Source organism: Solanum pennellii, chromosome 6 (assembly GCF_001406875.1).
Source record: "Solanum pennellii chromosome 6, SPENNV200".
NCBI lineage: Eukaryota > Viridiplantae > Streptophyta > Magnoliopsida > Solanales > Solanaceae > Solanum > Solanum pennellii.
In genome coordinates, this window is record NC_028642.1 from 58482341 (window position 1) to 58505921 (window position 23581).

Consider the following 23581-nt stretch of genomic DNA (forward strand, 5'->3'; position numbering starts at 1 on the left):
CCCCCCCCCACATCCACACACACAAAAAAAAAAAAAAGTTGATAAGAAAACTAAACAGACCATAACAGAGCAGCTCCCCGGAAATTTCGAGAAGACTTCCAGACCATGGGACCTATTTAAGAAGCTGAGCACTAAACCAGTATGCACTATAAATCCAAATTGTTCCAGATAAAACCTGGAGAATGGTCCATTTTAATTTGTTTCAGTGAATGCATCAGCAGGTGGGAAACTGAATCTTCATGACTTTCCAAGAATGAAACATTTGTTAACCAAGGTCTTCCTCTAATGTTCTATTGATCAGAATTGCTTCAGATAGTGCTCCGTCTGTCCATTATAAGACACCTTCACAGGACTATAGTTCTATACATGGCCTTGATCTTCTCTTCAATTCTTTATTGGTTGCAAGAATTTGATAGTAAGACATGGATGTCATGTTCCATACTTCGTACATCTTTAAGTTAGAGAATCCACTTTCGGACATCAGAATTGGAAGCCATTTAACCCTCTAGAATTCAATTTACGTTGTCAGTCTCGCAATCTATACACAGCCTCCTAAGTTGCAATTGATAAACAGCCTTCTAAGTTCTAGAAAAAAAGCTGTAGCCTTAGTTTGAGTCTTGTCAAGCTCCCATCATTTCACAGCTTCCTTAATGCAAACCAGAAGAAGTTCGAGAATTCTTCATAAGTGAGATATGTCTTGGACATTGGTCAGACAAAAATTTGATTATCCGTCACAAACCTTCAAAACTGCCATGCTTAGTTAATTCCCCCCAAAACCTTCTTGGTAATCTACTAAATTCCATAAACGTTAACCGCATGAGATAGCTCATCATTAACTTTCTACGTATGTTTCAATAGCTATATTCAAACTAACCCAACACTTATGCAGGATGATCAACCATACTTCATGCTGTTACCCCTGATCTAGCTGTGATTCCCACAATTTCTAAACAAACAGAACGGAACACTCCAGCTATGTTTGATCCAACTTCAACTCGTTCACAAACCTATTACAACAATAAACAACAACTGGTCACAGTTTGAGCTCCAAATGCTCCAAGTTCACTAGGCACTCGCTTTCTGATGGTGCTTCACGCTGTTCATTTATTTGTTATGCCTGTTACTAATCCAGCATGTGTCCTTTTGGCTCACTAATCCAAATCAATCTTTACTAATTCTCTCCCCTAAAGTTTTACCGCCTACTTTTTTTTTATTAATACTTGTAGGGAAAGAACACATAGCTATCTGACAGGGAGAGAAAGGATATTAAAAAAATGAATGACTACTACCCAACAAAATATCAGTAAGCTCCAGAAATGCCTAAAGTGACTAAATCTTAACCACCTTCTCATATTATACCTTCAACAATCAACTTCAGTAGAATCCAAAACCTTGATTAAAAATTAAAAAATTAAAAAAAGGAAAAATACAGAGGAGATTCTGTCAACAATCAAATCATATGCGTGGAGAGATGAACTTATAAATCATAGTCAAAACTATTTATTGATTATATATGCAAAGCACCCAAGGATTTGGCCTAGTAATCATAAAGTTACTTGAAAACCATCAAGTCTAAAGTCTAAATCCCCATAGAGACAATTTAAACTAAATGATTTTTTTCTCATTTGTTCTAGACTTGCCGGACAGAATTACAGTTGCGATCACGTGAAATTGGTTGACTACACCTAAACTTACTCAGACACCAAAATTATATAAGAAAAAAAAGGTTAACGGTCGAATTAAACAATGATGTGCCAATCCGCCTCATCAATGTACTGACGTTCATACTCATGCAGCAAACAGCATGCACAAACATACAGATTCTCAACATCGGCTAATCAGGTAGATCCACAAAATTAAAGCGTCAATCTCAAAATGCAGTTAAACTAAAAGCAGATTCAGTCCAATTTAGGGCTAATAAACATCGAATGAAGTAGAGAAGTCTTACCGTCCAAGCAGATTCAATCATGGATGCCATGGTCAAACAATGAGGTTTGACCCGATCGCCGGCCTGCCGGAGAGAGAGAGAGAGGAGTTCTGGAAGTAGAAACTACGAGAGAGAGTATATAGGGCAGGTGTTTATAGAGGCGCACTAGAGAGAGTAAAGTGGGTTCCACGAAGATGAAGACAGACTGTCAGCGAATATTTGCTCACGGCCAACTACTTGATCCAGAGACAAACACATGTGCCTTTCAACTTTTCATACACACGATGCTACCAATTCAGCCACTCATCTAATTCTCTTTTAATTATTTTAATTGTTATTTGTATCTCGTAAAATTCATTTAATTAGAAAACGTCTTTTTATAGAAAAAATTTTATTTTCAAAATATCGGATTATGATAAAATTTTGTTCATTTAAAAATATGTCTATAATTAAAAGAGAACAAATGTTATTTAAATTAATGCAGTTTAATGCAAAATACCAATTCTAGAACTTTTATTTCTCAAATAAATGTAAACCACATGAACTGTCACCATACAGTGAACATTTTATTTATAGCATTATGTTATTTTTAGTAATAATTCTGCTAAATAAATTAAACAAATATGATTCTCAATAATGAACTTTCTTTTAATATTGATGTTAGGAATGACAAACGTTTCACAATGGTGTTTAATAAGATGGGTGGACTCCTTATAAGGTTTGGACAATCCTCCTCCCTTTGAGCTAGCTTTTGTGGTGTGAGCTATGCCTAAGACCTAATTTCACATGGTATCAGAGCAGTGCCCATCTCACCCGATGTTGGGTGACAAAAGTCCCACATCGGTGATTAATGAGACTCCTTATAAGGCTTCGACAATCCTTCTCCCTTTGAGCTCCCCTTCCTCCTCCCTTTGAGTTATAGAATTTTTTACCAAACTAAGTCATTATATAACATTTTTTCAAAATTTTACAAAACTAGTATAAACGTATTTCACAGTAACATTTTAGGGTATATTTCAATTTTTAAAAACTAACAGCGTTATGTTGATATACGTTACTATGAGTAACGTTTTACTCCTAAAACGTTTTTTTGAGTAACGTTTTATACTAAAACCTTACTGTGAGTAACGTATATCAATCTGACGCCGTCAGTTTTTAAAAAATAAAATATACCCTACAACATTACTCTAAAATAAGTTTATGCTAGTTTTGTAAAATTTTTAAAAAACATTATTTTGGTAAATTACTTTATATAATGGCTTAATTTGATAAATACTTCGTGAGTTAGGCCTTAGACCTAATTTCACACATACTTTCGCTTCACGCAGGAGCATTGATTATTTAGAAAAAGTCCTCAAAACATTTCATTTAGTTTTGTATGCTAAATAAGTAGTGATGATACAAATTTAATATGCGCATTTACTTGATTACTTATCTTTAAATAATCGATAGAAAGTTTCATTTAGTTTTATATTAATTCAAATTAAATCGAACACATATACTTTTTGTTGATAGTTTCAAGAAAACATAATACTGTATTTTTCTTTAAAAGAAATATCCTCTATCTATTTAGTGGTTATATGATTTATTCCTCCACGACCAACGCATTGGACAATATGTAATCCAATGATTAAACAAAACTTGAAATATATAACATGATATTGATATCCAAAGTTGTTCTCTTACAATAAGAAAAAAAACTACTATTAAACACTATATAACTGCTTTAGTGAGACAACATGAGAAACAAAGCATACCATTTTTATTAATCTAAAAAGCAACTAGTAACCTAATGCAACTCTTATGGTGTATTTGAGATACGTGGTGGCGATAGGCCATGGTGCATAAAAAGTGGCTGACTTGCTGGTCAGGTGAACAGTGCTATGGAGTTCTTAGTGAAAGACCATATGGAGGAGAAGGGGGGGAATATGTAGTCGGTGGTGGTGGTGGAGAGTAAGCAGGGGGAGGAGGCGAATGTGTTGGCGGTGGAGGATGAGAAGTCAGTGGTGGTGGTGAATATGTAGATGGAGGAGGGGATGATGGTGGTGGAGGCGAGTAAACTGGTGGTGGCGGTTGTGAGTATGTTGGTGGAGGTGGTGGTGATTGTACAGGTGGAGGAGGGGAATATATTGGTGGAGGTGGTGGTGATTGTGAAGGTGGAGGAGGGGAATATATGGGTGGAGGTGGTGGTGATTGTGCGGGTGGAGGAGGGGAGTATGATGGTGGAGGTGGTGGTGATTGTGCAGGTGGAGGAGGAGAGTATGATGGTGGAGGTGGTTGTGATTGTACAGGTGGAGGAGGGGAATATGTTGGTGGAGGTGGTGGTGATTGTGCAGGTGGAGGAGGAGAGTACGTTGGCGGAGGTGGTGATGGAGAATGTGTAGGTGGAGGAGGGGAGTACGTTGGTGCAGGGGGAGAAGAGTATGTTAGCGGAGGTGGTGGCGGCGAGTATGTTGGTAGAGGAGGCGAGTACGTTGGTGGAGGATGTCCATGATGGCTCGGAGGTGAAGGCGGATGATGTCCTCCAGGTGGCTTATGCCCTTTAGGAGGTGGTGCATGTCCATGTGAAGGTGGGGAGCGTGATGGCGGTGAGTATGTAGGTGAATAAGACGGAGGTGAAGGTTGCACTTGAGGAGGAGGCGAGTAAATTGGAGTTGGTGGGGGTTGTAAATGTTTAGGGGGAGGATGTCCATGATGACTGGGAGGTGAAGGTTGATGATGGCTTGGTGGATTATGTCTTCCAGGTGGTGTGTGCCTTTTAGGAGGTGGTGGAGGTTGCATTTGAGGAGGAGGGGAGTAAATTGGTGTTGGTGGTGGATAATGTCCATGATGACTTGGGGGTGAAGGTTGATGATGGCTTGGTGGATGATGTCCTCTAGGTGGTGTGTGCCTTTCAGGAGGTGGAGTATATCCATGTGACGGCGATGGTTGTGAATATGGAGGTGGTGGAGGTTGCACTTGAGGAGGAGGAGAGTAAGTTGGTGTTGGTGTTGATGGTGGAGGATGACTTGGGGGTGAAGGTTGATGATGGCTAGGTGGATGATATCCTCCAGGTGGCGCATGTTCTTTAGAAGGTGGTTTGTGCCCATGAGATGGTGGATGGCCGCCACCATGAGAGGGTGGGGGAGAACCATACAATGGTGGGGGATTAGGTGAAGAAATCATTGGAGGACTACCAACAGATGGTGGTACATGACCATGAGAATGTGGTGGGTGGGCATGCCCCGGAGGTGGTGTACTTGGAGCACTAGGCGGTTGATAGCCATGAGAAGGTGGTGGTTGACTAGTAACAGGTGGAGGAGTGTTACCACCATATTGTGATGTTGCTATAGAATAATCTGCAACAACAAAAGAAAAAATAGTAGTGCTTTGTAGCAAGAAAAACAAGGCGAAAAAAGTGATTAACTTCATTGATAACAACTTGCCTATTGTAAATACTCAGTACAATCTTCATGGCTATATATAGTACTAGTTTGAAGAGAGAAGACACTTGCCAGATTCACCAGATAATCAGCAAAATTCTCACCAAGTTCCTAATCAAGACAATCACAAAGGCTGGAAGAAAAAGTGGAAGAGGTTTGTTTTAGTTGACTATTACTATACTATTTCTGCATTTAATAACAGAATATTTCTGATAACTAGAGTGAGGTCATCTTTTTACATTCCCGATATTTGTTTGTTTGTTCTCAAATTCAATGGACAATTAAGGAATTGTAAAAATGATGAACATGTCTATTTGTCTAGTTTTAAAATAAAAAGGGAAAAGTAATGCTAAAAATGAACTGAAAAATTTGGCCAAAAATAGAAGATGACTATAACTATCTTGAGTTGTTATTAAATAGGATTGTCTTTTTTGAGTTTTATTATTGAATTATTTTATATTTTATTTTTAAAAAATTTATGTAAAATGTAATTTAAATTTATTTATATAATAAATATAATAAAATTACTTAATTTTGAAAATTCCTAATTAGTTTCAAAAAAAGGCTAATTTGTGAGCTAAAAGTTAATAATATTGTGACTACAATTATGTCTACTTGATATTTTAACAACAAATAATGCTAATAACGAAAAATATACATACATGATGAAACTTTGATCTACTTCATGCTTAACAAATTTGTGTTATCATTATAATCGGAGAACTGTGAATGTTTTTCATTCAATTTTTTTTTAAAAGTTTATTCTAAAATAATAAAGAACTTTCTATATCATTTATGTGTTGTTATGATTTTCAATGAAGCACCATCAACATTTTTTCCCACAAAAATTTTTTTATACGTCTCTAGTACTAAAATAAAAGAAAAATATTAACTTTAATGAGTCTTCATTTGTGTATGATGTGATTCATATACGGTCGAGGATATGAAGACAATCACATAATAGAGGAAACATGATGGTAAATTCAGTTTTCATCATATTTTGCTCACATACATTCTAAGTATAATCAGATAAAATATATTTTAATTATTTAACTTTTTTCTAGAAAATCAATGTGTAGAATCTCCTTTAAATAAATAAGAGTAATTGTTTTGCCAACTCGGTCAATCTCAGTTTTTTTAATTTGAGAATTATAGTTATAAATTTTTAATATTTAAATTTAGATATAGTTTATCTTTTCACGAATGTTAATAATAAACTAAAATAGATAATCTACATTTACTCCTCATTTTTACTTTTTAATTTTATTTTTTTTGTCATTAAGAAATAAGAATGAAAAATAAATAAACAAAAAAGAACAAGTAAGGAGGAAATTCTGAAATTGAAAAAGAGAGATTCTTTGTAATTTTTTTTACTACTGCTGTCACATTTTTTAATTTTTTTTAAATCTTAAAAATTTCAAGTGAGAAGAGTGAATAAGACTTGTATTTTCTTTGGTGTATTTTGTTTTCTTTTCCATGTTTAACTATGAAATCATCAATAATTAATCTCATTAATCATTTCCGAACGTATGAGAAACTTAACTGAAGAATATATTCAATATGTAATTCAAAGCGTAAAAATATCCAAAAACAAACTATTTATAGTATGAACATGACTTTTTACGCAAATTATAGCCAAACGAATTTTCCCAAAAGGAAATAGGCTACATGAATACATAACCACCCCCACCCCCCACCCTCAACACCCTCCAACCCCCAAGGTAACCAGCTAGAAGTCACTGATACTTATTTTTGGTTTATTTATAACATAATATTTTTCAGAAAGTGTCTAATTGCTTCCATCATAGTAAAATATAACAAGATCACGCTCATTCTGAACAACAAACTCTAAATCTTGAATTGGCGATAGGCCGGGCACAAAACCACAGACAAATCATAATGTCAACTATGGTGTAACCGTCTATTATATTTCCTTTTTTGTTGGCTGTATAATTAGAAGTAATCAGTAAAACAATTTTTTCTCAAAAACCCATCATCTCATGAAGACAGTGAAAGTAGAAACTAGCAAACCATTCAGCTTAGAATATAGTAATTAGGAGTAAACTAGAAAGATTGAAACTGAGATTACAAACAGAATGTATTTACACGTCAAATCATAGATTGCACGAGCAAATATAAAAAAAGGATAAACGACCCACCAAGCAAAAACAGAGGAAAAGTATTCAAACTACAGTTAATGTCAATCTTCATGGTCCTTGAACTGAACCACCACCTGCTTTCCCATTGGAAAGCATGCTTGTATGACAAACATTACAGAAGCCAGCATCTTCAACTGCTCTTTCCCAGCACATAAGGATTTTCTGCGCAAAATAACCAAATTACAGAAAATTTTGAGCATACATCTATGCAAAAGCTGGAAAAATGTTTTGATGAACAGACGGGCTGAAGAGGTGGCAAATCAAGGGAATGAAATTTAAGAATCTTTTGCTCATATAACTCAAACAGGAGCACAATTATTGAACGTATCATTTCTAATATAGTTACGTGAGATTGACTTCACAAAGAATTAAGTATTTTAAAAAGGTAGTGTTGATAAAGGACGGTATCTAAGAATTAGTATTTCAAGAAGGTAGTGTTGATATAGGACGGTTGAGACACGCCCTGAAACTTGGAGTAGCACAGGCAGGACAAACACTTGAGTGAAGTCACTGGGCACTATGGAGTGAGCCTGCCCACGGATGCTATCTAGAAGAGAACAGTACTACAACATAAATATTGCTAACAAAGTAATGCATTAAGTTAAATTGAAGAAAAATTAAGACTCACTATGTAAACTAAGCCTGGAATTTATGTTGAGAAAGGAGGTGGTCCATAGGTTTTGCTTATAAACAAAATCAACAAATCAACTGCAATTTTAGGAAAAGGACATGAAAGTTCTCATCCACGGAGAAGCTTGACAACTCAGCCGACAATCTTTGACATATTATGTGTCATTTTACATAATCATATAAGTTCTACAAAAAGATGGTTGGTAACTTAAAATTCAGTTTAATCAAGGAAGTAATAGAGAAGGATAAACGTAATGATTATGCGAGACAACATAGTGCACTCCAAAATATTATAGGGAGATAATGAAATGAGAAAGGGAAGAGATCACTTTGAAGCATAACTTTTAAATTTCCCAACACTCAACACAATTTTTATTTAAGTATTTTGAAGTGTTTTTAATAATTATCTGGTTTTTAGAGTGTTTGTCTGCTTTTTGTTAAAAGAGCGTTCTGAAAGGAAAGGGAAAAGATAAAATTTTCATCGCAAAATTCTCCTCGGATAAGACCCTAGAAAAGATTTAGGGGAGTTAAAGCACACAATCAGTCACATGTTCAACCAATGAAGATTGGATATGAAATTAGGAAAAAGAAATATGAGCACTCTATCATTAAAAAATGTGGTTATTCGTAAACCAATGATAGAGGATATCATACCACTAGAAAACTATTTCAGTAACTTTGTTGATATTGAGGGAGTAGCACTCTATCTTGACTTGCAAGGAGATGAGCAGAAAGAAGTGTTGGTATTGATAAAGATACGTTTAAAAGGATTGCTGGAATATGAAGTGTGTAAAATGCAGAACAACCAAGGATTGCTGGATTATGAAGTGTGAAAAGTGCAGAACAACATTATGATACTAAATACAATCACTACGTCTAGTTAAGCTTTTAGGTACTAATGACAGTAAACTAAGCCACATAAAATAGTGTCATTACACACGGTTAAGTTTTAGGTCTTAAAACAGATAGACTTCACCAGCTAAAGAATAGTCAATATGAATGAACTACGAAGCAAATTATATCAACAACTAACATACAATCTGTTCGGAAGGGTTTGGGAAATGACCAGCACAACCCATAAACATATTTTTTAGAAAAAAGGGGAAATGCATGGCAAACCTCTTTGCAACCCTCATATGTATGGATACCATGATATCAGCATAGGCATTTAGTTTTATGGCACATAAAAAAGATCAATCCAAAACAGAGGCTGATTCACAATATCATTGCAGAGAATCAAGTTGGATTTGTCATGGAATAAATGACAATGCGGCAAGTACACAAACCTTAGGTTCCACCGGGAGAGCACATACATAAGCTATGACCTTTTGCTTCACAAGAACCGAGGTTTCCTATCTGCTGGCTTCAAAATCTGGAAAGAGCACATCAGATTTTCATCCACACTCATCATTGCACCAGCATTATCAAATTCCCCACAGTAGTTTGGTGCAGAAAATACTGTAACTAGCTGCCTTTCAGCAAAAAATTCATAGCCGTCCTCCACAACCTAGGTAAGAAATATCCTAGTAAATAACTCAATACTAGAAAAAGAGAAAACCACAAATCAAACAGAAGTACCTGATGGGCACGACAAACAAGGTCCATATCATGTTGCATCAAGAACTCTGCCACTTTATCAGGACCAAAGGTATATGAGACGCCCCTGTCATTCATTCCCCAACCTTTAACTTCCCTACTAGGATCTGACCAAAGTAAATCACAAAGCAAACCGGAATCTGGAACATCTGTAGGACGAGGTAAATTTCGTATCAGATCCATGTCTGTTAGATCAGGAGAAAGGCCACCATGCATGCAAAGTATTTTATCATCTATAAGAGCTGCCACGGGAAGACAGTTGAAACAATCAGTGAAGACTTTCCACAGCCTCACATTGAATCGGCGCTTACATTCATCATAAAATCCATATATCCGGTTAATAGAAGCACATTCATGATTCCCTCTTAACAGAAAGAAGTTCTCTGGGTACTTGATTTTGTAAGCAAGTAGAAGGCATATAGTCTCCAAACTCTGTTTGCCACGATCCACATAGTCCCCTAAAAACAAATAATTAGACTGGGGTGGGAATCCACCATATTCAAAAAGCCTCAGAAGATCACCATACTGTCCATGAATATCACCTAGAATCCAGAAAAAAAGGAAGAGATAGGCTAATTAGTTTGACCAAATACAAAGATTGATTATGACAGATTGCCCCAACCAACCATCCCCTAACAAAGAAACAGAAAAGTGAAATGGATCTACTGAAGAGGTGAACAGGTAAGGAAAAGAATCTTGTTATGAAATAAACAAACTTCCTGATAATAGATATGAAAGATAGAAACAATATAAGAAAATATTATGATAATGACAACATAATCTCAAGGGAAGTCTAAATAACGAAGCAATTCAACAAGCACAACAAGAAAAGATATCGAGAGACTAAATTCTCACTCTTTCAAGAATAGAAGAACAATCTCCAGGAAACGCAAGGACTCTACTCTATCTTTTCTAACACATCCTATTGAACTACAGCCCAACAGATTAATCGAGAGCCTTGTAATCTTATCAAACTATAGCTAACAAAGAGCCATGCTACCTTTTTTTTTGGTAAACCGTGAAGAATTACCATGAACAACCAAAAATTTACACTTAGAGATCACTTTAGGATGATGAGCCACCTTCTAGGAAGAGTACTCTCTATCCCAAAGCCTCAAGTAAAGAAAGCCTAATTGCAAATTTTCTGAACCATGTTTCTACATCTGTTCACTTTTCTGCTGTCTTTCAAGTAAATCGCTCTTTCAGCAGTCTCTTTCTTTAGCCGTGCTACATACTAAAGGCAAAAAGACAAGCATTAGGAGCAGGGCTCTGTCATGTGACATATCATAGCAATGATATCCAACAGCAGATACACTATTCAACTGTATCCCACGAGTATACAATATTACAAATACATCCCGTATTTATATTAAAATGACAAGCTACATAGTGGGCGACTGTGCAATAACCTTTAAAACTTTTTTTATTACCGAGAAATCTGTCAGTGACCCCGCCCTTTGGACTAATCACAGCCTTCTAAAATCAGTGGATAATGGGCCCGCCCTTCTACCCTTCTCGACATAAATACTGGGTTTGCCACTCGAGCTATGCCATGGGGGGCAAACTTTAAAACTTTTTGAAAAAAAAAACTATTCAAAATTGAACAAACAGCTTTTCATCTTCTCCTGCTATCACACATGCTGTAAGAACTGAGAAGACCCTCCCCAATACCCAACAAGTTTCATTCAGGTCAAAGAAACTAATTTTCAAATTTATCAACATTTTTTCACATTTAACCGCGCGGAATAACAGTCACTAGACAATTTTAAGGTCTTCAAGCCTTACAACTACCAGAGGTTTCACAAACTCAAATGCAAAAATGAACATGCATGTAATAATGATTCATCTGCGCCAACAAAGTAAAACAAGAAGGTTAAGAAAAAAAAATTACCACAGATCTTGATAGGGGCTTCAAGCTCCAAAAGATTGGGCTGCTGAAGAAAGATTGCTCTTGCAGCAGTACAGAGAGAACGAATCTCAGCCTCTGAAAGCTGAACCTGTCTAACAGTTCTTGCATTCCTAAACTCCAATAGCCTGTTAATTATGTCATCAAGAACCGCAGGTTCTATCCCCTGCCCATTTTGAGCCATCTCCCTTTCTCCTTCTCCTTTTTTCCTACTTGGGGGTCTCAATAGTACCCTATATAAAACCTAAAAAGCCAAGAAAATACAGAAATGGGAAAAAAATAAAATGGGGTCACAGTTTTTCCCAAGAATCCATAAAGGTTTGATTTTTATGGTAATCTGGGGGTGGAGGTTAGATGATGATGTGAAATAATTGGTGGGATAAAGAAGAGTGAGATATTTTTGGAGGCGGAGAGGGCTGCAAACTCCGATGTCGGAGTCGATGTAACTTGTGCAGCCCTTGACCCTCCCTCGTGTGGCTCTTTGTCAATTTTGCTACTATAAATCAAAATCTAGGGTTTCCTTTTCACTTGAATTGGCGTTTGGGTAATATTTTATCGAAAAATTGAGACTTTGCGGGTCGAAATCAATATATATATATATATATATAGAAGCTAGGTTCTGACATCAAATGTTACTTTCATTTTTTCAAATTTTAAACAAATATATCATCTTTTAAGTATTCATTTAAAAACTTTAATAAGATATTATTAATTGCTTGATTGAAATACAGTTTCATATTAACATTTTAATACTCTAAATATTTGAGATTAGAAAAGTTATATGTAATTGTGTGAGTCATTGAATTTTAGAATTCATAAACTCTTGTGTTGCTGTTAATGGCGTTATAGCTTAACTACTTGTATTTTTCAATGAGCTTATACTTGTTCTAGAGCGCCATATTACGCACTGATAGTTGAGATTGACGCTCAAGATATATATTATTACTTTTTTGCACATACTCACGTTACTTTTTCTCACATTTTACATGATTGCAAGTGGCTCCTCCACCAGCTAATTAGTGTTGTCGTGGAGCACTCTTATAGGGAAATTAATGGTGTAGTGGATCTGCTGGCAAAACATGCTTTGAAAAGAGACGTTTTGAATTCAATCACTTTTCTTTAGGAATCACCGGCGTCAAGCAATAACTTGCATTGATGCCAAATGTAGCTACTAATAGTTTCATTAATATCTTTTTTGTGTAATATTATTGGGTCAGAAATGGTCACGAGTCGAACATTCCTATATTAATATTTGCTTATAATTAATAGTATGACAAAAGAAAAGATTAGAGAAGTATTGGAATAGTTTCGATATAATGCTTGATTGAGCTCGTTGTGATTACGGATTGGTTGTCTAATTGTCCAGGCGGTAATGATAGTATATTGTACCTGAATCGGTGACTCACTTTTTCTAAGTTACAGGGAAGAGAACCGAAACGTGTCACTAAAAGACTATACTACGATAAAGAGGATCAAGTTAGCTCTTGCGAATACCTTGATGCACTATCTCCCTTTCAACCCTTTAAGCGAAATGCGGCAAAAGAAAAGGAAGGAAAATTCATGGACCGACTCATCATCTCCACCCTTAGGAACTAAGAGGATACATCAATAGCTGAATATTCTGGATAGGGTAGGCTTAGAGTCAGAAGTCCTATTCTTCCCTATCAAATAAATGCTTTTACAAATTTCACCTTCCCGTAGTCAAATGACTTGATCAAAACAAATTTACTTATAATCTCTTAATAATCATATCAAAGTAATTTACGCTAAAAATATATGATGCTTGAGAATCTTGTTATATTAAAAGTAACGTGTAAAAATTGTTATTAGATCTACAAGGTAAATTCTTAATTATTGATAGACTAACCGAATGAGAATTATTATCACCGAATTAAAAGAGTATTTTTTATTTAAAATTAGTAAATACATGAACAAAATGTGTATATGTACATAGCTATTATTATGGCCATAAGTATTATATGTGTAGTAAGTACGTACACTAGATATATGATGTCTGGTATCACATTGTTGAGTTAATAACTATTTTAATCTAGAAACTCTAGCAGAGAATTGATCTAATTAGACATTAAAATCTGTTAGTCCCCAATGCGGAAATAATTTATTGTTCCATGAGTCAATTTTTTATTTTTAAAAATAAACTTTAACTACTACCATTTTTTATCATGGAAACGTATATAAAAGAACAATAAATTTATAGAAAAAAAGAAATTTTTTTTTCAAAGTCAAAAGAGCATTAGGTTGATATAAACCAATTAAATGAAATTAAAAAAAAAGATAACATAGAAATCGTTATAAAGTTTTTGTATTAAAGATATCTATTTTTACTACAAGATTTTATTTTAATTGTACCAACAAATAGTGTTATATATCCTCAACTTTGTCATTTAGAGCTAATATACCCCTTCTTATGAAAGTAACTCACATATACCCCTACTTGTAAAGAAATGACTCACATATACCCTTTTCCTCTAACGGAAATGAAAAAAATAATAATTTTAATCTAAGTTTTTATTACTTTTTCCTAAAAAATATAATTCCATATGAGTAAATTTAATCCTCGTCAAACATATTTTTTTTGACTTTTTTTGTTTCAATGACTAATTTATAATTATTATTTTAATAATCAAATTTATTTATGTTTCACTAATATTCTTGTAAAACTTATTATAGATGACCAAATTTTTTCTTCGAATACGAAACTAAATTACAATACACACAAAAAAAAGAGTTTAATTTTTTATTCTTTAAACTAAGGAATGATAGAAAAAAATAAAATAAGGATAAGAAATTCAAATAATTATAATAAAAGAAGTCAAAAAATAATTTATGTATAAAAAAAATTAAAATATACCTTGAACTTTGATAGAAGAATCATATATACCCCTAATTAATTTTTTAAAAAAAATTAGAAGCAATAAATATAAATTAAAAACTAATTTTTTAACTTCCGTTAAATGAAGGGTATATGTGAGCCATTTTGTAACGGCAGGGGTATATGTGAGCCGTTTGTATAACGGTAATGACATATATGAGCCACTTTTATAACGACGGGTATATCAACTCCAAATGACAAAGTTGAGACGTATATCAGACCCTTTTCCCTGTACTCAATTATTACTCATCATTATATCATATATTATACTTTTATTAAAATGAAAATTTCAGAATATCAAAATTGAACTATCATATTATCTATTAAAACCATTTTTTCTTTTACATTAAATATATTTCTATATTATTATTATTTTACCCTTTCTGCCTCCCCTTAAAAAAGAAAAAAAATTTTGTGAATTGAGAAATAGATAAAACTAAAAACAATTGACATCACGAAAATGGTGAGGCCCCAAATTAAAATTACTACGTATCACAATTTGTATATGAAACATGAATTTAACTTCAACAAATAAAAAAAATAGACTACATTAACTGTATAGCATGATGTAGTAAATAATTAAAAAGTTATTATAGTAAATGTGGATAATAAAGTATCTACCAAAAATATTCACCTTTAAATTTGTGTCATCAACTCATCATCTAACTTTTTAACATCATGCAAAAAAAATTTAGTTACATGAATGTAGTACTAATATTTAATTATTTTTTAATTAAAATTTATATTCATAAATTTGAAATAAAACTAAATATTCGAATTAATTATTTGACGAAAAAATAACAATAATAATATACATACGATACAATTTCAAAAGATAAAATCTAAATAAGAATACACGATCTCTTATTCTGATTTAACGATATAAAAAATTATGTAAGGATTTGTATTAATATCTCGAGAAAATAGGGAGGTTATATAAATAGTAAAAGAAAAATAATTATATATATCATAACAATTTGAGAAAAAATGAAAAACAAATGTTGGTGGCCTCTTACCTTTCCTTCCCGGCCACCCTGATTCTTCTTCCGTCAGAATCAAATTTGGTGTGCCCATTCAGCGCCTTAATGATTGGCCTCTGACTCCGCCTCTGCAAATCCTATATACAACAATGGTTATTCAATTTTTTCTCATTTTATTCTTTTACAGCTACAAGCCCTAGCTTCCCCTGCCGGCATTTATATTGCTTCTGAATCCAGGTAAAAAGAATTTATAAATCCGTTGCAAATTTGCTTTTGCCATCTTTTTGTTAGTTGTTATTTCTCTTGTCTGTCATTTTAGTATTGGTTATTCGGAGTTTCAAACATTCACCCGTGATTGGAATAATGTGTTTTTTTTTCGGGGTTTTATATTGGGTATCTATAATTGAACACGATTTTTGTTTTTAAAAAAAATTGACTCCCCTGTTCTGGGGCTAATGAATAGTGTAACAGCCATAAAACTTCAGAAGAAATGGAGTTCGAATGATGAGTTATATCAATATGAGTTGAAGATCTGATTGGAAGACTTTTAAACAAGTTAGAGTTGAGAGCATTTTGACTCCTTCAATATCAGTTTTATGATGGCTGATTTCAGTTCAAATTGGGAGCCATGTGAATCTGATATTTTTGTTTTTTTGCTTACCATGAAATCATCTCGACTAATTTCACGTGATCCCACCAAGGCTAGAATAGATAAGGGAGAATTATCTAGTGTTTTGTCTTCTGCTGAGGCCTCAGGAGCACATCCAACTTCATTGACCACTACGCCATATCCTTGGGTGCATGATGTGAATCTGATATTGATGTGAATTTAGATATTACAAGCTTAATAATGATGTAGGACACACTTCAAACATGTTGGTGAAACATGTATGTATACCATAGAACCTATAGAATGAAGTGTACAGACCATTATGCTGCATTAACTTTTCTTGAGTACATTTCAAACGACTAACTGTTTAGATTTACAGCTCATTGGGTTGACTTACAACTTAACTAGGTATTACCATCTACTGTTTTGTTTCCTTGTTCTTGCTGTTGACATCTCATAACGGTATACTGATGAGGTTTCATCCATCAATTCTACTGTTTTTTCTCCACAATCACTTTGATATATGTCACTGAAGCAGCCTTGGGAGCTGGTAGTGTACCCGTCAATTCACTTTTAACTCAAATGCTGCAATTCTACACATTTGTAATTCATTTGAACAGTTGGCTAACAATAATCCATATTGACACAGATGGAGCAACAAGAGGATTCCATGTCTGAAATAAAGCAGTTGCAGGGAGCTAAATGCAATGGCAACTGTAATCGTGCTCATTTTTCTTGCAATCCTATCTGCTCCTTCTCAGGGCAAGAGCGCAGTCTGTTGGATTCAAGACAAAGGTCAAAGTCAAGTATGAAACTTTGTGGGCTCATAATCTTTTATGTAATGGTCATGACAGTGGAAACCATTGGAGGGGTGAAAGCCCACAGTCTTGCGGTTCTAACTGATGCAGCTCACTTGCTTAGTGATGTTGTTGGATTTTCTATTTCGCTTTTTGCTGTTTGGGTGTCCAGCTGGGATGCAACCAAAGAACACTCTTTTGGATACCACCGACTTGAAGTTTTAGGAGCCCTTATTTCTGTACAGCTGATATGGCTCATCTCTGGTTTTTTGATTTATGAAGCAACTGAGAGAATGTTTCATACTAACGCCAAAGTGAATGGGAAGCTTATGTTTGCTATTGCTGCATTTGGTCTCATAATAAACTTCATTTCAGTTGTGTGGCTTGGACATGATCATTCTCTCCATAGCCATTCATTTAGTCCTTGCAAGGATCACGATCATGGTCACGGTCATGATCACGATCATGATCATGAAATGCAAGAATTGCATCCAAGAAATGAAGAAGAGAGCTCGAAACTGGTAGCAGCATGCCATAGTTGCAGCAAACCATCAAACATAAATATTGAAGGGGCTTACCTGCATGTTATATCTGATTTAATACAATCTGTTGGTGTGATGATTGCTGGAGCTATTATGTGGTACAAACCAGAATGGTTGGTGGTTGATCTTCTCTGTACTATTTTTTTCTCAATCTTTGCTCTTAGTACAACTGTACCCATGCTTAAGACTATATTTTCCTTATTGATGGAGAGGACACCAAAGGAAGTTGATATCGTTCAACTCGAGAATGGCCTAAAATCTTTAGCAGGAGTAAAAGATGTTCATGACCTACATGTTTGGGCCATCACTATAGGGAAAATTGTTTTGTCCTGTCACGTTGTAACTGAGCCAGGAGTCAACCATTATGAAATTATCCAGAATGTTAGGGAATATTGTGACACCACATACAGAATTCATCATGTAACCGTACAAGTTGAACCAGGTTCATTGTAGATTGTATATATTGCTTGCTTCATCTCTATATCTCTCTCTTGTTGAGTATAGCTTAGATGTGAATGTACTTCATATTTATAGTCTTTGTTTTCTTGGTAGCATAATTATTTTAGTTAACCTTTAGCTAGAGTGATGACTGCCAGCATAATTTGAGAATTTAGATGTTCTTTTGCCCCAGATTTCTGCTGTGCTTTCGAGTTTTCTAAGGTCCATGACATTAAAGTTCTAAATTTTTCTCATATTATTTCCATTATAAGGATGACCCTGTAGTATGCACTAATCATCAGTTGGAGTTCCCAACTTGTGGCTTTTGCAATTTTGAGAGGCCACACCTTTTAACCAAGTTGTCAGCCGTCCACTATGTGACTTGGTCAACTTCTCCCACATACGGGGATATTTTTGTTCCTTTGCAACTTGCTAATCAAAGCGATTTAATAGATGAAGACATCCTAAAGTTGTTTATTATATGATACTGGATATGTTTGCATCAATGGCTAATTTATTTCCACTCATGTGATTTGAAACTTTCAAATTACCCATTTTCAACAACTTTGACGTTCTTGTTCTTGTCATTTTCACACAACACGTAGTAAACTAAACACATTTCCCTTCCTTGACGATAATATTATTCCTTTTTCCTTTCCAAGAACATCATGTTCAAGTTTCCTTGCTTTAAATACCGACACAGAATATTGTACTGGAAGCAAAATTTCAGCAAAACCAATAGTGAGAAAAAGAAGACATATTAATAAGAAACACTCACAGAAACAGCAGACATAACTTTATTAACAGAAACACGAGGAAACATACTCCGATTGAATTTACAACTCGTGTGTACCACCAAGTAGAGTTAATTTGATCTTGCCAACATCACCAGTATCCACAATTTTCTTAAGTAAATGGGTAAACTGTGTATCATATGAAGTATAGATAGTCCTACACCACTAGGCAATATTAACATGAAACAAGCTCTGCTCTTTATCAATCAAGAATGTAATCTACTAGCCTCTCTTGCCCTGAATGAAGGAAATAGAAGAAAAGAAAAGAAACAAGGGAAAATTAAAAGTTTATGCCTTGCTATAAATGCTATTTCCTTTTTGAAACATAAACTCAAGTGGAACAGCAGCCTCTCTTCACATTTGCGGAGGTATCACTGACATTGATGGTTGTACCCTGACCAGGAAGTGCAGTGCTATCTGCTTCCTGTGCTGCCAATGCCTTCTTGCTAATGATCTGGTATATATCTGTCAATATAGTATGAAACGCCTTATCAACATTAAAAGCTTCCAATGCTGACGTCTCAAGAAATGACAGCCCTTCCTTCTCAGCTAAAGCTTGACCATCCTGCTCAGAGACTGCTCTAAGATGCCTAAGGTCAGACTTGTTTCCAGCCATTATGATTACAATATTAGAGTCTGCGTGGTCTCTCAATTCCCGTAGCCACCTCAGAACATTGTCAAAAGTTTGCCTCTTAGTTATGTCATAGACAAGGAGGGCACCAACTGCTCCTCGATAATAAGCACTGGTAATGGCTCGGTACCTTTCTTGCCCTGCAGTGTCCCATATCTGGGCCTTCACTGTTTTCCCCTCCACCTGCATCATAAAGTAGAATTAGTGAGAGATGTCAAAAAAACAATACTTTTGTATCATCCCACATTTCCATGCCTTAACAATGAGAAGAAATGAACCTTGCAGATGGCAAAAGCAATTTTCCTCATTGTTCCACAGGGCATACAAAATTTAGTTCTTCATGGTGTAAAATCTTCTTTTTACTAGAGAAGAAAATAAGAGTATTGTACTACTTTTCTCACAGGGACTGATCAATCCATAACCAAGATGCTTCAGATGTAAAACCACAGTTACCAAAATTTCCTCACTCATAACAAGCATGTCCATACAAAGGTCCAGCTACATATATGCAATTGTACCTTGTGCATACCTTGAAATAATGACTGAATCTGTACACTATCAAAGAATCAAACTTTGTTGGCACGCGTTAATTCACTAGATGATGACCATGTCTAAGATGTTTGTTTTTTGCTTACAATGGAAAGAGAAGAAGGACCAACTAATGAGTCATATAGTAACAATTATCTCTATGACATTCACAATACAAAACCATAGAAATGCGTAATTCCAATAGCTTAAAATTAATCATTTAACAATTTGTCATAGTTTTCATCATTTCATGCTTCATAAAAACTTGAAGGTTAAACTAATAGAAATCAGAAAATCACCGTACCTGAAGCTAACAGGAATGCAAATAAAATTATACTGTACCATTCAATTGATACAAACCTGAAGAGTTCTGGTGGCAAACTCAACGCCAATAGTGGATTTGGACTCCAAACAGAACTCATTTCTCGTGAACCTGGATAAAATGTTTGATTTCCCCACTCCAGAATCCCCAATCACGACGATCTTAAACAAATAATCGTACTCGTGATCCATTTTATTTGCCATGATCACTTTGATCTCTTCTCTCTTCTCTCCCAAAACCTACACAAACGAACAAACCTTTTTCAGATCGACAAATTCCTGATCTAATCGGATCCAGACTAAACCTAACTGCTACGTGAACAAAAAACAGAGGCTATTTTCGCACGCATATGTATATGTTGACATTCAAATAGAGAAAAATGTAATCATATGTATGTAAAGCTTACCGGAAGGAGAGATCGGAACGGCGTCGGCCGGAGAGGAAACTGGAGAGGATTGAGGAAGAAAATGGATGATTTGGAAAAAGAGAAATGTTGAAGTTTTGAAACGGCCAATGTGCGCACTACTATTTTTTGCTTATATTATCATTCATATTTTTTCTATATATACTCGGTCCAAACGAGACAGTTGTATAACCACCTTAATATATTTATTGCTATACGATTTAATTTTTAGTTAAATTAAAAAAAATCTATTTTTATATTAAGTGAATCTAATTTTGAAATGTCAATTTTACAAAATGACTTATTATCACGCAATTTTTTATCACTTATTTTAGATTATTACTTTTAAAAAAAATTCTTTATTTATTTATTGCAAAAACTAAGAATCAAATAGTTTTTTTTCAGGCTAAATACAACGGCGACGTTTTGGTGAGGTGTTTGCGGAAAGACTCCGTTGGCAATGACTGGCTGCGGGCTGTAATGGGAATGTTTAATGTTGAAGTATTCCTTCAAAATTGAGGAGTTGTTTGGTGGAGGTATAAAGTATTAATCTTATGATTATTATATTTTGTGTTTGATTGGAGATATTAGACGGTTATAAAATTATGTATTTTATTATTTATATTTTATTGATGTCACAAGTTATCTCATTGATAGATAACTTATGTTGTTGAATTAATTTCACTATATTAGAATAATAAACTAAATCGATGATTTTTTTTTGGTCACATCAATATTCACTTTGCGTAAAAATAAAAACTATTTTGGATAAAGTATTTTACATTTAAATTTCAAAATTTTTAATCAAAGGTTTAAATTTTCTTATGTAACTATACTTACTCATATCTTTTATGTGTATATGTTTGATCGAATTCTAAATACAATTTTTTAAAATAATATATTATAATAAGGTAAATACATATGTAATGATGAAAGTCTTAGAAGGCTTTATTCTTTTTGGTACGACAAACACAATTATCATATCATATAAAAGTAAAATATGAATACTAAAATTTAATATTTCTAAAAATAATATATCATTTATTATATTAATTAATGATTAATAAAATAAAACATGAGTTTACTTTCTCTTGTATGCGTCAACCGCAAACATTATTATTGTCAACGTAAATAATATATATGATCTCATCATGAAATGACTGAAACTATATTATTCCTTCACTAAGAATTAAACTCGAGTACTTTACTACTATATATGTGCTATTAGCCTATTACCATATAACATCTTGAACAAAGTGTTTTAATTTAAAATTCTTTTTAGTGTGTTTTTATTAATCTATAATACAATTAAGTTAATCGTATAAACAATTTTATTTTCTTTAATTATGCGGCTTAATAAGTCGTAAAATTATATGTATTTGTTACTTGAGGCTGATGTATATAATTAAAAGAAATGATATAGTTTATGTGATTATCTGAAACCCTTACTAGATAAATCAAAATAACATGCATCCTCCCTCCCCAACAATTAAAAATGTCGATTTAAAATGCTTTATTAGGGTTGTATTAGATCTTGGGAAACTTACATAAATTCACTAGTTTAGGAGTTAAATTACTTAAAGACACTTGATTTACAATATTACATATTTTACTAGATTTTGGTGTCTGCAAATACGTCGAAAACATATATATCAGATATATGAGATCAAATTTACGTGTAATTTGTTCTAGATATATTATAGGTATATTACATAAATATGACCCTTAACTTGGCGTCAATTGACAATTATGACCTTTAACTTGGGGTGTGCACAAGTAGGCACTTAAATTTGTATAAAATTGAGCATATGAACACATTCGCCGTAGATGACAATTTTGTACCCTTCGTGGCATCCTACGTATATTATGTCATGTAGGACACTTATGTCTACTTGTTCAATTTTATAATTGTTTAAATGCATACTTGTTCACATTCAACGTTGGAGGGCAAAGTTGTTCGTTGACGCCAACTTAAAGGTCATGTTTATGTATTATGCCTAGATTATATCTCAAATTTAGTCGCATGTATTTGAAATACACATATATTTAAGGCATAATACATATATTGGACCCTAAACTTAATATCAAATTTTAACTTTGAACTCGAACTTTCATAATGCACAAACATGCACTTTAACTATTCAACTTTTAAATGAATAAATACATGAATCTTACACGACAAAATACACGTAAGACACCATATATGATAAAAAATGACATGTAGGACGTGTGTGTCTATTTGTTCAACTTTATACAAGTTTAAGTGTCTACTTGTGCAAACCCAAAATTGAAAGACATATATGTGACTTGAAAACCAAATTAAAAGGTATATTTATATATTATGCCTATATTTAACATATGTAAATCTTCAATACATATAATTATGGATAGGGAAAATTGTATATAATAGCAAACTAATAACCTAAATTAAATGGAATAGCTAGGGTTTGATTTAATTGTGCTCCATAGCAAATTTTAGCTAAAATTTGCCAGCGTCTCTCTCCCAGAAATCTCGCTCGCCACTCTCCATTCTCGCTCGCCTCTCTCGCTTTATACACAGAAGTGTATAATTTTGTTTCTGTTTTGTATAAAGCGAGAGAAAATTGTATATACACATGCAAAAATATATATCTTCGTGTTATACACTTAATTATACAATTTACAAACATTTTACTTCAAATATTGCAGAGAAAAAGGTCAATGAATTATACAATTGCAGTGAAATACAATTTTCTCTAGCTTTATACAACAGAAGTGTATATATTGTGTTTCTGTTTTTGTATAAAGCGAAAGAAAAACATATATCGTTTTGCTATACACTTAATATTGCAGCGAAATAGGCAGTGAATTATACAATTGTGCATTATACAATTGCAGTGAAAGTAGGATAGCGAATTATACAATTGCAGCGAAATAGGCCAGCGAATTATACAATTTAGGCCAGCGAATTTTACACTTGTATATGTATAGCGAATTATACAGTTTTTATGTTTGCTATGGAGC

At 33.9% G+C, this 23581-nt stretch overlaps 5 protein-coding genes across 6 annotated transcripts in view; 1 reads left to right on the forward strand and 4 right to left on the reverse strand.

Annotated features, from left to right (window-relative positions):
• The window catches only part of LOC107023820 (methylsterol monooxygenase 2-2), a 6942-nt gene extending 4749 nt beyond the window's left edge, over window positions 1–2193 (reverse strand). The window contains exon 1 of the mRNA XM_015224631.2: window positions 1949–2193. Coding sequence (XP_015080117.1) covers window positions 1949–1978 — 30 coding nt within the window. The 5' untranslated portion in view covers window positions 1979–2193. The remainder of the gene's footprint in view (window positions 1–1948) is intronic.
• A 1446-nt stretch (window positions 2194–3639) lies between these two features.
• Window positions 3640–5338, reverse strand: LOC107021918 (extensin-1-like). The gene has a single exon (XM_015222633.2). It carries the CDS (start codon window positions 5336–5338, stop codon window positions 3809–3811), a length of 1530 nt encoding a protein of 509 aa, XP_015078119.1. The 3' UTR covers window positions 3640–3808.
• A 2027-nt stretch (window positions 5339–7365) lies between these two features.
• On the reverse strand, window positions 7366–12210 carry LOC107023554 (serine/threonine-protein phosphatase PP1 isozyme 2). Its single transcript, XM_015224280.2, has 4 exons — window positions 11626–12210; window positions 9717–10276; window positions 9425–9645; window positions 7366–7670 (listed from the first exon to the last, which is right to left on the reverse strand). The coding sequence occupies exons 1-3, from the start codon at window positions 11822–11824 to the stop codon at window positions 9472–9474; spliced, it is 933 nt and encodes a 310-aa protein (XP_015079766.1). The 5' UTR covers window positions 11825–12210; the 3' UTR covers window positions 7366–7670; window positions 9425–9471.
• Window positions 12211–15503: 3293 nt separating this feature from the next.
• LOC107021577 (metal tolerance protein B) lies at window positions 15504–18092 on the forward strand. Its single transcript, XM_015222266.2, has 2 exons — window positions 15504–15750; window positions 16773–18092. Exon 2 carries the CDS (start codon window positions 16773–16775, stop codon window positions 17913–17915), a length of 1143 nt encoding a protein of 380 aa, XP_015077752.1. The 5' UTR covers window positions 15504–15750; the 3' UTR covers window positions 17916–18092.
• A 582-nt stretch (window positions 18093–18674) lies between these two features.
• Window positions 18675–20734, reverse strand: LOC107021689 (ras-related protein Rab11A). Of its 2 annotated transcripts, none has more exons than XM_015222395.2 (3): window positions 20582–20734; window positions 20214–20414; window positions 18675–19508 (listed from the first exon to the last, which is right to left on the reverse strand). In XM_015222395.2, exons 2-3 carry the CDS (start codon window positions 20376–20378, stop codon window positions 19026–19028), a joined length of 648 nt encoding a protein of 215 aa, XP_015077881.1. In that variant the 5' UTR covers window positions 20379–20414; window positions 20582–20734; the 3' UTR covers window positions 18675–19025. The 2 variants fall into 2 exon arrangements, with proteins under 2 accessions (XP_015077881.1, XP_027773703.1); XM_027917902.1 differs by lacking the exon at window positions 20582–20734 and adding an exon at window positions 19604–19873 and having other exon boundaries at window positions 20214–20348.
• Between the last annotated feature and the right edge of the window lie 2847 nt (window positions 20735–23581).